The 14,689-nt window shown below is 41.1% G+C and overlaps 1 protein-coding gene across 5 annotated transcripts in view; it reads left to right on the forward strand.

The window, feature by feature from the left end:
• Positions 1–14,689, forward strand: part of SH3YL1 (SH3 and SYLF domain containing 1) — a 168,827-nt gene that overhangs the window by 115,571 nt on the left and 38,567 nt on the right. The window contains exon 10 of one of the 5 annotated variants that reach the window (XM_040348676.1): positions 9,762–9,951. The exons of the other annotated variants lie outside the window; for them this stretch is intronic. Within the exon in view, the coding sequence (XP_040204610.1) occupies positions 9,762–9,814 (53 nt within the window). The 3' untranslated portion in view covers positions 9,815–9,951. Of the gene's footprint in view, positions 1–9,761; positions 9,952–14,689 lie in introns of those variants that run through there. 5 annotated transcript variants of the gene reach the window in all.

Here is a 14,689-nt window from a genome sequence, read left to right on the forward strand (position 1 = left end):
TGGCTGCATGTAAACTAAATATCTCCTAAACGGTACACGTTTAAGAGAGATTTGTACTACCTATAGGTAAGACTTATTATAGACTTGTCTATAGGTAAAAGCAAAAGATGGAAGTTTACTTCCACTTTAACCCTAACCAGATTGGAAATTTCTGGCCGCCTTTTGCAGACGGTGATAGGAATGTTTGATTGCTTTTATCGATAACTTCAAGATGTAGAAACGGCTTAACCACTTCAATACTGGGCATTTTGACTCCCTTCCTGCCCAGGCCAATTTTCAGCTTTCAGTGCTGTCACAATTTGAATGACAATTGCACGGTCATGCAACATTGTACCCATATGAAATTTTGATAATTTTTCCCCCTCAAATAGAGCTTTATTTTGGTAGTATTTGATCACCTCTGCGGTTTTTATTTTTTTGCGCTATAAACGAGCATTTTATAAAAAACTTTTTTTTTTTCCTCAGTTAATGCCGATATGTATTCTACATATTTTTGGTAAAAAAAAATCTTCATAAGCATACATTGATTGGTTTGCGCAAAAGTTATAGTGTCTACAAAATAGGGGATACATGTATGGCATTTTGTATTGTTTTTATTTTTACTAGTAATGGCACTTTGACACTATTTTGGGACCATTAACATTTATACAGCGATCAGTGCTATAAAAATGCACTGATTACTGTGTAAATGTGACTGGCAGGGAAGGGGTTAACACTAGAGGGCGATCAAGGGGTTAAATGTGTATCCTAGGGAGTGATTCTAACTGTAGGGGGAGGGGACTCACAAGGGGAGGAGACTGATCTGTGTTCCTCTTTTAGGAACACACCATCGGTCTGCCCTCACCTGACAGGGCGTGGATCTGTGTGTTTACACACACAGATTCACTGTCCTGCTGTGTGACAGGCAATTGCGGGTGCCCAGCGGACATCGCGGCTGCCGGGCACACGCATCGGCACCCGAGTAAGCCCAATGTTAGCTGATCCAATAAATTTAAAAATAGAAGTTGGTGAGCCTTTGGAGTCACTATGCAAATGCTCAGTTTGGTGTGTTTTGTTAAAAAAAAAAAAAAATTCTTGGGAGGGTGCATATGATCAGCACAGGGCCAATCGGCATTGTCCAGGCAGAAGGGGTCCTGCAGCCTCATAGGACAGTCAGAGTTGAAGGAAAACTCCTCCTAAAAGCTTTAATCAGACACTAATCTGACTAAAGTCACGAGACTGCTATATACTACTGTTGAGAAATGGTATTTTTATATATATATTGTAAGGGGTTAGCTCGGTAGCAGGGTGTGTGACCCCTTGGATGGGTTCACTACACACTGAATTTATACAGACAGGCAGTCGAAGACAGTTGAAAACAAAGATTTTGGTTTATTCTTCCATCTAGCTGGAAACAAGTGCAAGCATCCAAACAGCATAAACAAAATCAAACATAAAATAAACCCTGGCCACTCGGGCGTCTATCTTCACCACACAGGAACCTATCTAGGGAGTCTGGCACAGCCTAGTGCTGTACAGACACTGCTGGTCATTCAGCAGAAAAACAATAGTCTTTTGATTTTTATCACACAGAAAAATCAATCCTCTCCTCACCTCCTCAGAAGACTTTCAGTACGCTGCTCTCCTTACTCACAAAGCCTCAGGGTGCAGCCATTAAGTGGTAATCCTCTGGATTACTTATAGAGGCCTTAATTGCCTCATTCTGAACAGCTGAAGTTCTCCAACGCCCTTAGGCCTCTTCTGGCCACCATTGCAGCCGACGCCTAATGACAATTGGTGTATTGTCTAAACAAGGCAGAAATGTATGTCCCGTCTGTGACAACACCCACAGATTTACCTGACTTCCTGTCACAATATATATATATATATATATATATATATATATATATATATATATATATATATATATATAATCGTATTTATCTTCATATAACGCGCCCCGGCTTATAGCGCGCACCCCCAACCTGGAAGGAAAATTTCAGGAAAAAAAGAAAATACTCAGTTTGAATGCCCCTCGTCGGTGTCTTGCCCGGGGTCCATCGGCGGCCTTGTCCGGTCCAGCGTCCGTCTGCGGCCCTGGTGGTGTTCTACCGCACTGTTTCTGAGTCGATCCCCGCACTGTGTTTGAATGCTGCCACCGCCGACGCACAGGGCGTGACCGCGAGGGGAGCCGAGCCTGGCCAAGTGTACTGCGCTCGGTAATTGGCGGCGTTCAAACACAGTGCCCCGGCGTATATCGTGCACCCATGATTTTCCCCTTATTTTAAGGGGAAAAAAGTGCGTGGCATACGCCGATAAATACTGTGTTTGTGTGTATATATATATATATATATATATATATATATATATATATATATATATATATATATATATATATATATATATATATATAATATTACAATTTTTTATTTTTTTACTAAAATAATTACATTTTCACGTTCTGTGTACTGTGGGAGACCAGATATAGTGAATGCAGGGTCCTGGGTTTAGTAAAACTTTAAAATAACAAGTGATAATTGTCTTACTGTTTGTTGTTATTTTAAAGCCGCCTTTATCTCAATTCCTGTACTTAACAGGAGGCTGTAACTAAAGAACAGATATGCTTTCTGTGAGATCAGTGGTCTCGCTACAGCAGTCTGCCATGCCCCCTCTTGTAACGACTACTGTTCTGCATTCTACAACGCTTATGCCCCCTGCTGGTTGCAGCACTGTATCTCTTGACTGCATCCTAGTGCCATGCATAATACACACGGTCGTTTTTTGTAAAAAAAAAACGTTTTTTCTCATAAAAAAAAACTGCGTTTTTCAAACTTCATTTTAAAAAACGACGTTGCCTACACACCATCGTTTTTTCAAAATGCTCTAGCAAAGCGCGGTTACGTTCAGCACGTACGGCGGCACTCTGTTCCATTCAAGCTTGCGTCCTAACTTGCTTCTGAGCATGCGCGGGTTTAAAAACGTTGTTTTGGCCTACACACGGTCATTTTTTATGACACAAAAAACGACGTTTTGAAAAACGACATAAAAAATTGAAGCATGCTCGAATTTAATGTAATAGATTTTTTTTTTTTTTTTTTTACGATACTTTATTTTTCTCCTTTGTTTTGAATACATTTAGGTGCTTGCAAAGCACTTATATGCAGATTTGGGGATTCTGTGTTACGGATCTGAAAGCAGCTTGTTTTTACACACCTGTGTGAATGGCTCCATTGAAAACAATGCAGCAGTATTCAGATCAGTAATTAACCTCTAAACGACCGCACATATACTAGTATGTGATCTGACACTTCCGGGTCTAGGACGTGGGCACGCGCCACCGGCAACCCGCTCCCACTGTGATTATACACAGCAGGAGCCCAGCAGCAGGTACCACAGACTCATTCTCTGCCGGAACAGGCCTCTTATACATGACACAGGCAGTACGACAATCTGCCTATGTAAACAAGGCAGATTGTCATTCTTTCAGAAGGGAAGGTATTGATCCATAAACATAGGATCTTTACCTTCCCCTAGTCAAAGCACTTCCCCCACAGTGACTAAGCACAACCTAGGCACATAGTTAACTCTTTGCTCGCCCCTGATGTTAACCCTTCCCAGCCAGTGTCATTAGTACAGTGACAGTGCATATTGTTTAGCACTGATCACTGTATTAATGTCACTGGTCCCCAGAAAGTGTCCGATTTGCCCACCGCAATATCACAGTCCCACTATAAGTCACTGATCACCATTATTGCTAGATATATATACACATACATACATACATATCTCTCCCATAGTGTGTAGACATTATAACTTTTGCACAAACCAATCAGTATATATGCTTATTAGGATTAATTTTGCCAAAAATATTTAGCAGAATACATATTGGCCTAAATTGATGAAGATATATATTTATAATATATATTTTTTTTTTTTTACATTATTTTTTTTTTTTTTTTGGTGTGTTCTATAGTAGAAAGTGGCGGCTGCATCGATCGTGTCATCCCTAATATAGGGGGACACAATCGATGATGTCACTCCTACAGCCACACCCCCCTACAGTTGTAAACACACACTAGGTGAAACATAACTCCTTCAGCGCCCCCTGTGGTTATCTCCCAAACTGCAACTGTCATTTCCACAGTAAACAATGCATTTTAAATGGTCTCAAAAATTTGTCAAAATTGTCCGAATTGTCCGCCATAATGTCGCAGTCACGAAAAAAAAAATCTCTGATCGCCGCCATTAGTAGTAAAAAAATAATAATTAATAAAAATGCAATAAAACTATCCCCTATTTTGTTAACGCTATCAATTTTGCGCAAACCAACTGATAAACGCTTATTGCGTTTTTTATTTTTTACCAAAAATATGTAGAAGAATACGTATCGGCCTAAACTGAGGAAAAAAATATGTTATATATTTTTGGGGGATATTTATTATAGCAAAAAGTAAAAAATATTGAATTTTTTTCAAAATTGTCGCTCTTTTTTTGTTTATAGTGCAAAAATTAAAAACCGCAGAGGTGATCAAATACCACCAAAAGAAGGCTTTATTTGTGGGAAAAAATGGACGCCAATTTTGTTTGGAAGCCACGTCGCAATTGTCGGTTAAAGTGACGCAGTGCCGAATCGCAAAAAGGGGCAAGGTCCTTTTAGCTGCATTTTGGTCCGGGTCTTAAGTGGTTAATGTGATTGCAGGGGGCTACTGATTCAAACTAAAAGAAAAAAAGCATAATTCAAAAACTAGTTAGGGGTTAAGGTACCATGAGATAATTATTAATGACTAATGTCCCTAAGTAGGGGCTAGCATAGCCTCCATACATACCCAAGTTGAAAAAGGTTTCAAATTAAATAGGTGGGCGCTGAATGAACTGCCACACATGTAGAAAATAGCAAGTTGATCAGTGGATAATTGAGCTGCAAGTATTGACACAGCCCATAGGTTAACAGAAAAATATCCGTCAGTTCTGTGGAGAGGCACAACAAAAAATAACAATAAAGTTAGAAATAAAATCCTGCAATATGAATGAATAGCAGCAGATGGCATGCTTGCATCCATCCACAAAGGGCCAATATCAAAGATAAAAAAGGAAGGATGATAGATTACCTGAAATAAACACAGACAGTGTATCGTTGCACCACCAGCTCACCAGCAAACAAGTGCTGGCTGAGCCAGTTTAAATAGCCCCCTAGCTGATCAGTGACATACGTCACTGAATCAGCTGCGGACAGAAGGTAGCCACGGCGCATGTGCGCACACCATCCTGCGCCTGCAATTCCCAGGTTGCTGTGCGGCGTGATGTCAGCGGGTCTTAGCGCTGAGGCGACGAACAAGCCGAGGCACGCCGACAAAAGATAGAGGAGAGGAATTTGTAAATAGAACGGGAGGGGACAACAAGGGGCGTGGCTAAGGGGCGGGCTATGTGTCAAAAGACAAACAAAGCCCTTGGGTGTCCATACAATCACGGGAAGGAGCCCAGATGCCGACAGCGCAGCACACATATACCCCCACTATCATATATTGTGCTCACTAAACAGCTAATGATTGCATAAGCAAAACCACCTGCAGTGGGGATTTAAAAAGCAATTTAACCCTTGTATGACAACTGGGGATGAAGCCTGAGGAGCTGCCGTATAACCCAAAAGTACGCACAAAACCAATCAAAATAAGCCCCACACCAACTGGACGTTCAGCCCACAGCGATCAAACTTTAAGCTCTGGGGCTTGTTACTAGTAGAATCCTTTCTGTAACATTCTTGCCCAGCCTTAAATATGGCTGTAGACGAGAGAAGACTGTCCTGGAATGAAAGTGGGGCTGACATTGCTGAGCTCTTTTTCTGAAAATGCTATATGCCTGGCTGTCTTCCTAGCTCTCTTGCATTAATACTTTGAATCATGGACTCTGAACAAGTGCACAGATAAGGACTTCTGATTTTTCACTGACTGGCGTGATCCTAATGCTTGTTCCAGATTGGGGAACACAGCCAGTTAAATAAAAATTTCAAATGCAGATCAGCTGTGGAAGTTCCTATAATTCTTTTATAAAAGGACTCATTTTTTATTACAGCACCCCATACTTAAAATATAAATATGTGTTCTGAGGGAGAAATGTGTTGCATATTGATGGTTTTTATGATGACAATACCATGCACATACAGTAAATGTGGTTGGCAACAAAACCAGATGGGTAGGACTTCCTTTGGACTTCCGAACACAACAAATGTTTTCTCCGTGCACACATAAGCCTAGCTACCATTATACTGTACTCTTCCCCATGTTCTTCCTTCCGTCAGATGTTGTAAAATACAAAAAAGCTTATGAACTGCCAAATGTTCACCAGACGGCTCTTAATGTGTATCACATCCATGAAGGGCATCACACAACCAAATTTCACAACATGGCTTTTAGCAGTCTGCTTATACAATGTTGATACACAAGTACAAAAGAAACATTGGTTCCTATGACCTCATGTGTAAAGCATCTACTGTTATATCACCTATAAGAACTAATTTGTTTAGTTATTTGGGGAGTTTGTAGGAATAGCTATATACAAATTATAATTTAATTCATCTTTTCTCAGTCAAACTGCATTTCAATTTTAATATGACTGAATGGTAAATGGTAAATATTATTTTAAGTGGAGTGTTTGTAGTATTTTTTGGAGCGTTAAGCTCTATATGTGAGAACCTATTGCAAGCATCAATGCTTGCTTCTCTCATGGCGCTCACACATGCACTTTTGCTACATGCCTGGGATGTTAATGTGTCCCAGGTACGTAACGTCTGTCTTGGTTGTCCTAGGGAATTCATCTCTTCAGACCTGCTTTTAACACTGTCATTGGCAATGTCACTGGTGGGTGAAGTGTGCTTCTGCCTCAATGCAGGAGATCAGTGGGTGGAACAATACTTTGCTCCTTCATGTGCTAAAGCAGTAGTAGCATGTTGCAAACATGAAATCAATCAATCAATGCCTTCCTCTTGCTCAAGCCATAGGGCTTGAAGCCAGAGTTCCTCTAACCCCACTGTTCATCTTTCTACAATAAGGTGTGCCTCCAATTCAACAGTTTGGTGCTCAAGTCACCCCTTATAGCATTCAGCCTAGACCCTTGAAATGGGCATTTTCTCTCAGCTGCCCTTCTTTTGACTTTACTGTATCCATTGTGCATCTTCCCAGACTTGTCTGGGTTCCTCGCATCCTGAGATCTCTGGTTTTTACTATGGTTAGGAGCCTATCCTTGGGAACAAAATCCCACTAGGAGTCCTAATTTCTCAAATGTGGTTATACACCTTGTAGTGATTGTCACTTCTCAACCCTGTGCCTCTCTGGAGGAAACGCTTGGCCCACAATGTCAACAGTGAACAGTCCCTACTGTTCCTTTTGCTTGTAAGGACCTGACCCTGCAGCAATTTCTGGCAGCTCTAAGGACATCCACTGTGGACCTTTTGACCTCTTCTTTATGAGTAGCAGATTTCTCCCAACTTTCCCCTTTCAGGACTAGTGAGATTCTTGGGGAATGTCCTTCTAGTATAGTCATTCAGTCTTTCTGGCTCTGTATTAGGGAGTTTTGACTCTGGACAAGTGACCAAGATGGTTTCTTGAGACTGAGAAGTTGCAGGCGCCATATGCCAGTTACTGGTTTGGGTTGAGATGGTTCCATCCCCCCACCTTGAGTAGACTCATTTAAGAGCATATCCTCGTACCTGGCCCTTGAGTCTGGTTCTCTGGAACATTCCCAGGGAGTCATCTGTGGGTTGGTGTTTTGACCTGAAAGTCTCCTTGGTTGTCTTCCTTTTCTCTGTCCAAAAATCAAGTGGAAATTTCTAGTAGTAGCACCACAATTTTACCCTTCGAACCCTGCGAATGCAACTTTCTTCGGCAGTAGGTTTATTGATTCTTGGAATCATACATTTGGTAACCAGTTAGGCAGGTTTACAGTGGACACCTCAGGAACACTTCAGGTGTTTTATTGGAAGATCCCTTGTATTTGTCTTCTGGACCTGGTATTCTTGTACCTCCTATCTTGGTTTACGGTGTGCCTTCATTTATGCCCTACTCCTTGTGCAGACAATATTATCACCCTACTCCCTCTCTTAGAAATACTTGGAATACTTTGTTTTTCACCCCTTTAGAAGGATAGTTTGTTGGTCCTTGAGGCCCATGGTTTCTTCAGGTAGCAGTTATCATAAACCCTTAGTGGTGTTCCTCTGTCCTAGTCTGGAGCACCAGGTTGATCCTTGGTATGCTCCCCTCGGTCAGGGCAGTTCCCCCATTTTTTATGGCCATTTCAACATCTAGATTTATTTGGAAATTCATTCCTTCAGATACTTTGTTGTGGGATGGTTCCTATGTTTGTTGGACCTCTTAGTGGCTGTTGTCCACCTTTCAGTTGGACTGCTTTTGGGCATGCAGACTGTTTCAGAATTGATGTGTTACTCAATGGGTGATAAATTAAATACGATTTTTGTACTTACTATAAAAATCGTTTTCTTGAAGTTCACTGAGGGACACAGGTCTTGGTCCTCTAAGTTTATTGGCCCTATGTAATGATTGCGCACAAAATTGAGGCATGCAAAGTAGAGAAAGGGTTATATGGGGGCTGGCTTGCAATGTTTTTTTTTTTCTGTTTGCCAGTGTCCCAAAGGTACGTAGGGGACAATATAACCCAACGTTTTCAGAATTCCTGTGTCCCTCAATGGACTTCAAGAAAAAAAGTGAAAACATTTTATTTTGTATATTCTGCAACCCATAGACAAAATGAAAAAACATGCCTTTTGCTTTGATCTATGTTATAATTATATATAATTTGTCGTGTTTTTAAAATGACACTAAAAATATGATTCTGGTACAAAGCCCCGCAAACTTATTTACACATTTTTATATTTTTAATATAACACTTTACAAATTAACAAACAAAACAAATAGAGATGAAAAACAAGTTCAGATATTAATGCATAGAAAAACAAAAATAAGCCAAATCAAAAGGAAAATAACAGCTATGGGGAGAAGGGGACGATTTATGAGTAATTAGGGCTGGTTAAGGTAAACTAAGGGCTAAAAAGGAGTTAAATAGGAACAAATTGTGTTTTTAATTGTCAAGTTGCTTTAAATATACTACGCAGATCAGCGTTGTGTGGGTAGCACAATGGCTAAGTGGCTAGCACTTCTGCTTAGTAGCACTCGGGTAATTGGTTTGAATCCCAACAATGGCACTACCTGCTTGGCGGTTGCATGTCCTCCCTGTCCGTGTGGGCTTTCTTCAGGTTCTCTGGTATCCTACTACACTACAAAGACGTGCTGGTAGGTTAATTGGCTCCTGTCTAAATTGGCCCTAGTATGTGTATGTATGAATGTGCGTTAGGGACCTTAGTTTGTAAGCTCCTTAAGAGCACGGACTGATATGAATGTACAATATATGTGTAAAGCGCTACGTAAATTGACAGAACTATATAAATACTTGTACTAAATAAATAACATACCTTTGATCCGCAGATGAATGAAACAGAGTATATTGCATTCTTAAACACTGTGAGAAGGTCCATTTTTTGACAGCAGCTCTGTATTTACACAGCAACCCTGGGCTGTCATATTGACTGGTAGGGGAGTGGCACGCAGTAGGATGACAGGGCATACTACCTGTGTGTTTTGATGATTTTTTGGGCATGTGTAGCACATCCATTGTCCACAACTGGTTAGTGGTACCTGTTGGGGTCAGTGAGGACAATATATATCAGTTTCCTTTCATAGCAAGTCTAGCATAGTATTTGTCATTTCTCTTCACAGATGTCTTCATGCTAATATTTCAAGTGACACAGCTGCTGATATCAATAGGATGAGAAATGTCAAAGGAATAAGCAATGCAACTGAGAGATTTGTAAAGCATCCAAAGTGAAGCTAATATCTTTTGTTTTCATCATTAATGTGATATATAATCTAGCAGAACACGCACTTGTGCACAGTAGTTCTATGCAGTAAAAAATCTCTGTAATAACACAGTTCTGCTGAAAGCATTCTTTTTCTGCATGTGTTGGACAGCTGTGCTAGGTATCAAGAAAATTGATTTATTTTGCTTTTCATGATACTATTTCTTTGAGAAGTTTTCCTGGTTTCATTATGTACACTAATATCATCATTATCACAAAGTTCATATAAAAAAAATATTCATATCCTTGAAAGTTTTACTATTTTGTCGCAGAACCCTTTGGCCCGGATTCAGATAGAATTCTCTATCTATCTGCGAGCGTAACGTATCTTAGATACGTTACGTCGCTGTTACTTTGGGCGCAAGTTCCGTATGCAGAAAGAACTTGCGCCCTTAGTTACGGCGGCGTAACGTATGTGGGGTGGCGTAAGCCCGCCTAATTCAAATGGGGATGTTGTGGGTATGTTTTATTTAAATTTAAGATGACCCCATGTTTTTGACGTTTTTTTTTAACGGCGCATGCGCCGTCCGTGAAATATCCCAGTGTGCATTGCTCCAAAGTGCGCCGCAAGGACGTATTGGATTCGACATGAACGTAAATGACGTTCAGCCCTATTCGCGAACGATTTACGCAAATAGCGTAAAATTTTCAAAACTCGGCGCGGGAACGACATCCATACTTAACATTAGCTACGCCTCATATAGCAGTGGTAACTATACGCCGAAAAAAGCCTAACGTAAACGACGTAAAAAAATGCCCCGGCGGGATGCACGTTTCTGAATCGGCGTAAATACCTAATTAGCATATTCGTCGCGTATCTATACGGAAGCGCCACCTAGCGGCCAGCGTAAATATGCAGCCTAAGATACGACGGTGTAGGACACTTACGCCGCTCGGATCTTAGGGAAATCTATGCATAACTGATTCTCTAAATCAGGCGCATAGATACGACGGCCCGCACTCAGAGATACGACGGCGTATCTTGTTTTTGAATCTGGCCCAGTGGGTTTATTTATTTTTTTTTCATTTACACCAATCAACAGAAATAGACTGTTTATTGTCAAAGTAAAAAAAAAAAAAAAAAAGCTCTGCAAAGTGATTTAAATTATTTACAATGACAACATACAAAATAACTGACTTTAGATTGCTGGTGTTCAGTTGTTACTGTAGTTTGAAATGGAAAAATCCAGCAGAACGTACCAATCCAGACTATCTCCCCAGCTTAGGTCTCTTGTTTGTTCTGGACTTTCCAAGGTTTTCCCTGAGCAGCTAGAACATATATTCTCCGGAGTTTGCTCTGTATCTGCCTCTGGAGTCTCTTAGCCAAATTATGGTGCTTGGTTAACTGAGCCTTGCAGAAAACATAGGCTGCGTACATACGATCGGTCAAAACCGATGAAAACGGACTGAAGGACCTTTTCATCGGTCCAAACCGATCGTGTGTGGGCCCCATCGGTCAGTTAACCTTCGGTCAAAAAATTTAGAACTTGCTTTAAAATTTAACCGATGGACTGATAACCGATAGGTCAAAACCGATGGTTAGTATGCAAAAGCATCTGTTAAAAATCCATGCATGCTCAGAATCAAGTCGACGCATGCTTGGAAGCATTGAACTTCGTTTTTTTTCAGCACGTCGTTGTGTTTTACATCACCGCGTTCTGACACGATCGTTTTTTTAACCGATGGTGTGTAGGCACATCAGACCATCAGTCAGCTTCATCGGATGGACCGATTGTGTGTACGCGGCCATATACAGTATATAATATGTTCAGACCACCTCAATTGTCTTTCTTCGATGAAGCAGCTGTGCCACACTAATGTGTTTCCAGATTCCAAAAAGTTCTCCTGCTTGTAGCTATAACCTTGGGATTTTGGCCCTTATCTTTTGCTCTTGGCAAGATGTAAGGACAGGAACAGAGACATTGATAAATCACAATTTCCAAAAATTGTAGTTGATGCTTCCTTGCCAAAATGCAGCCCAGTGTTCTGACCACCTGTTGTTTTGTTTTTTAAGTTATCAACTTTACTAGACAAACATATGGCCTACTGAAGGCCTTATTTTTAGTTGGACTCTACTGGGTTATGCGCAGGGATAGCAGAGCCCAAGACTGCATACTATTGTCAAAATGTACACATTTCTGAAAATCAACTGCATCCAAACACATCTCAGAGTTGCTGAGATGGGTTTTTTGTTAAAACTTAATGGGACAATAGGTCTACATATTGGATGCCTAACAAACGTATTTTCCTTAGGCTTCATTTAGTCATGTAGCCCTCTTCCATTAGCAGCATACAATCAATGAAAAGTGTTCTATATAAATTTACTTAAAATACTTAACAATATTGTATTCAGGCCATCAAATTAAAAGAAAAAAAATTGTAAACTATATTTAGCTTTAGGGCAGAGCAGGTTTTAGGACATCACATTTTGTGATACCTATAGAGATTGTATCCATTACTCAGTAGACCAGGGGATTCAAACTCTATTTCATTGTGGACAACATTTGCATTACAGTTGCTGTAAGTAACATAAGCCCCGGACCATTTCGCTGGCCAAAGACCAGAGCATTTTTCCCGATTTGGCACTGCGTCGCTTTAACTGACAATTGCGCGTCTTTTTTCCCCCCACAAATAGAGCTTTCTTTTGGTGGTATTTGATTGTGCTATAAACAAAAATAGAGCGACAATTTTGAAAAAATTCAATATTTTTTTTACTTTTTGCTATAATAAATATCCCTAAAAAATCTATAAAAAAAATAATTTTTCCTCAGTTTAGGCTAATACGTATTCTTCTACACATTTTTGGTAATAAACATATATTGGTTTGCGCAAAAGTTTAGGCATCTACAAAATAGGGGATAGATTTATGGCTTTTTTTTTTACTGGTAATGGCAGCAATCAGCGATTTTTTTTTTTTTATCGTGACTGCAACTTTATGGCAGACACATCGGACACTTTTGCAAATTTTTGGGACCATTGTAATTTTTACAGCGATCATTGCTATAAAAATGCACTGATTACTGTGAAAATGACACGGACAGAGAAGGGATTAACCACTAGGCGGCGCTAAAGGGGCTAAGTGTGCCCTAGGGAGTGATTCTTACTGTTGGCATGGCTACGAGTGACACGTCACTGATCGCTGTTCCCGATGAGAGGGAACAGACAATCAGTGACAGTGTCACTAGGTAGAACGGTGAGATGCATGTTTACACTTGCCCCTCCCTGTTCTGCAACTCTGTGACCCGATCGTGGGGAAACTGGCGGAAATCGTGTCCTGCGGGCACGGTCACGGAGCTCGCGGCAGGGGCACGCGCATGCCCGCACAGTGGGAATTTTTAAAGCAACGTGTATATATACGACGCTTTGTCCAGCCGTGACATTCTGCCTACGTAAATGTACAGGAGCCAGTCGGGAACCGGTTAAAGGGCCAGTTGTATGTGTAAGACTATATAAATGTACCTGTTCTTTATCGTATTAAATAATTGCCACTGCACATGATTATTCCTGATTTTAGTAATAAGTTAAGACTTAAGCTGTGAAGGGCAGGTGCAGACCGGCACAGAGCCCACTCACATTCTTGTATCAGGTGATGCAAGTCTAAGAAGGAGAATCACACACTGCTGGGGTATCCTCCACAAGAAATTGTATTGGAAACTGCTCAGATAGAACATGGTTCTGCCAGGGTGTTTTGTCTGAGCAGTCTCCAATTAAGTTTCTTGTGGAAGATCCCAGCGGTGTGCAACCCTCCTTTTCAACTGGCATAGAAATGTCCAGGGCACCCCACTGGAGTCAGCTGCTAGAGTCTGCTGAATGCTAAGACCAGGGGAGGCGGAAATGAGGGTGTGGTGCAGCTGCACGAAGAGGCGCACAATCTGTCCTCTTCTCTGCTGCTGAATGCTGAGACAAAAGGGGCGCCTGAGCTGCAGTAGAGGTGCGAGGGCCACATGACATGGCCTGGCGGGCCAAATTCGGCCCTCGGACATTGTATTTGACATGTGCAGTGGATTGATTCAGTATCACTATACCTACTTTGATCCAAGGGTAGTCATAAAAGTGAATACTAAGACTATGGGGTTATTTACTAAAACCGGAGAGTGTAAAATCTGGTGCATAGAAACCAATCAGCTTCCAGGTTTTATTGCCAGAGGTTAATAGAACAAGCTAAAGTTAAAGCGGGAGTTCCGCGGGAAAACGTTTTTTTTTTTAATACATTTGAAACGCTGATGGTACAAAGAAAAGAGTACTCACCAGTCTCAGAATTGCAGCCTCTAGCAGGACGGTTTCCCCCAAAAGTATATTTTATATAATTTTGTGATGGACATTGCCATCTTAACTGCGGGCACTCTGAAGCCCTCCTGTGTAGTCTTCCGTTGTAATGGCGTTTACACCTGTTTTTCCATTAGTTAAAATGGGCGAATTGTATCCGCCCCCGGTCACATGACCGTCACATGACCGGGTGCAGAGTCATGTGACGATTCAAATCTCTTGAGATTTCTTCTGTGGCTATTGAAAGCAATGTTGTCTCGTCATCGTAAGGAGACACACGTCAAGAATCCCATAATCCATTGCGGCTAAAGCGATACGCCCAGTCCCGCAACGCTAGAACCAGGAAGTGCCTGGTCGAGGAGGCAGAAATAAGGTTTGGAATTTTTGTGACATTTTTTTTAACTGCCAACTCATTATCTACATCGGGGGGGCTGTTATTTCAGCCAAAGTGAGCAAAACGGTGAACCTCCACTTTAAAATGTGATTGGCTGTCATGCACAGCTGCACACGATTTTTTGTGCA

The sequence above is a fragment of the Rana temporaria genome, chromosome 4, assembly GCF_905171775.1.
Source record: "Rana temporaria chromosome 4, aRanTem1.1, whole genome shotgun sequence".
Classification (NCBI taxonomy): domain Eukaryota; kingdom Metazoa; phylum Chordata; class Amphibia; order Anura; family Ranidae; genus Rana; species Rana temporaria.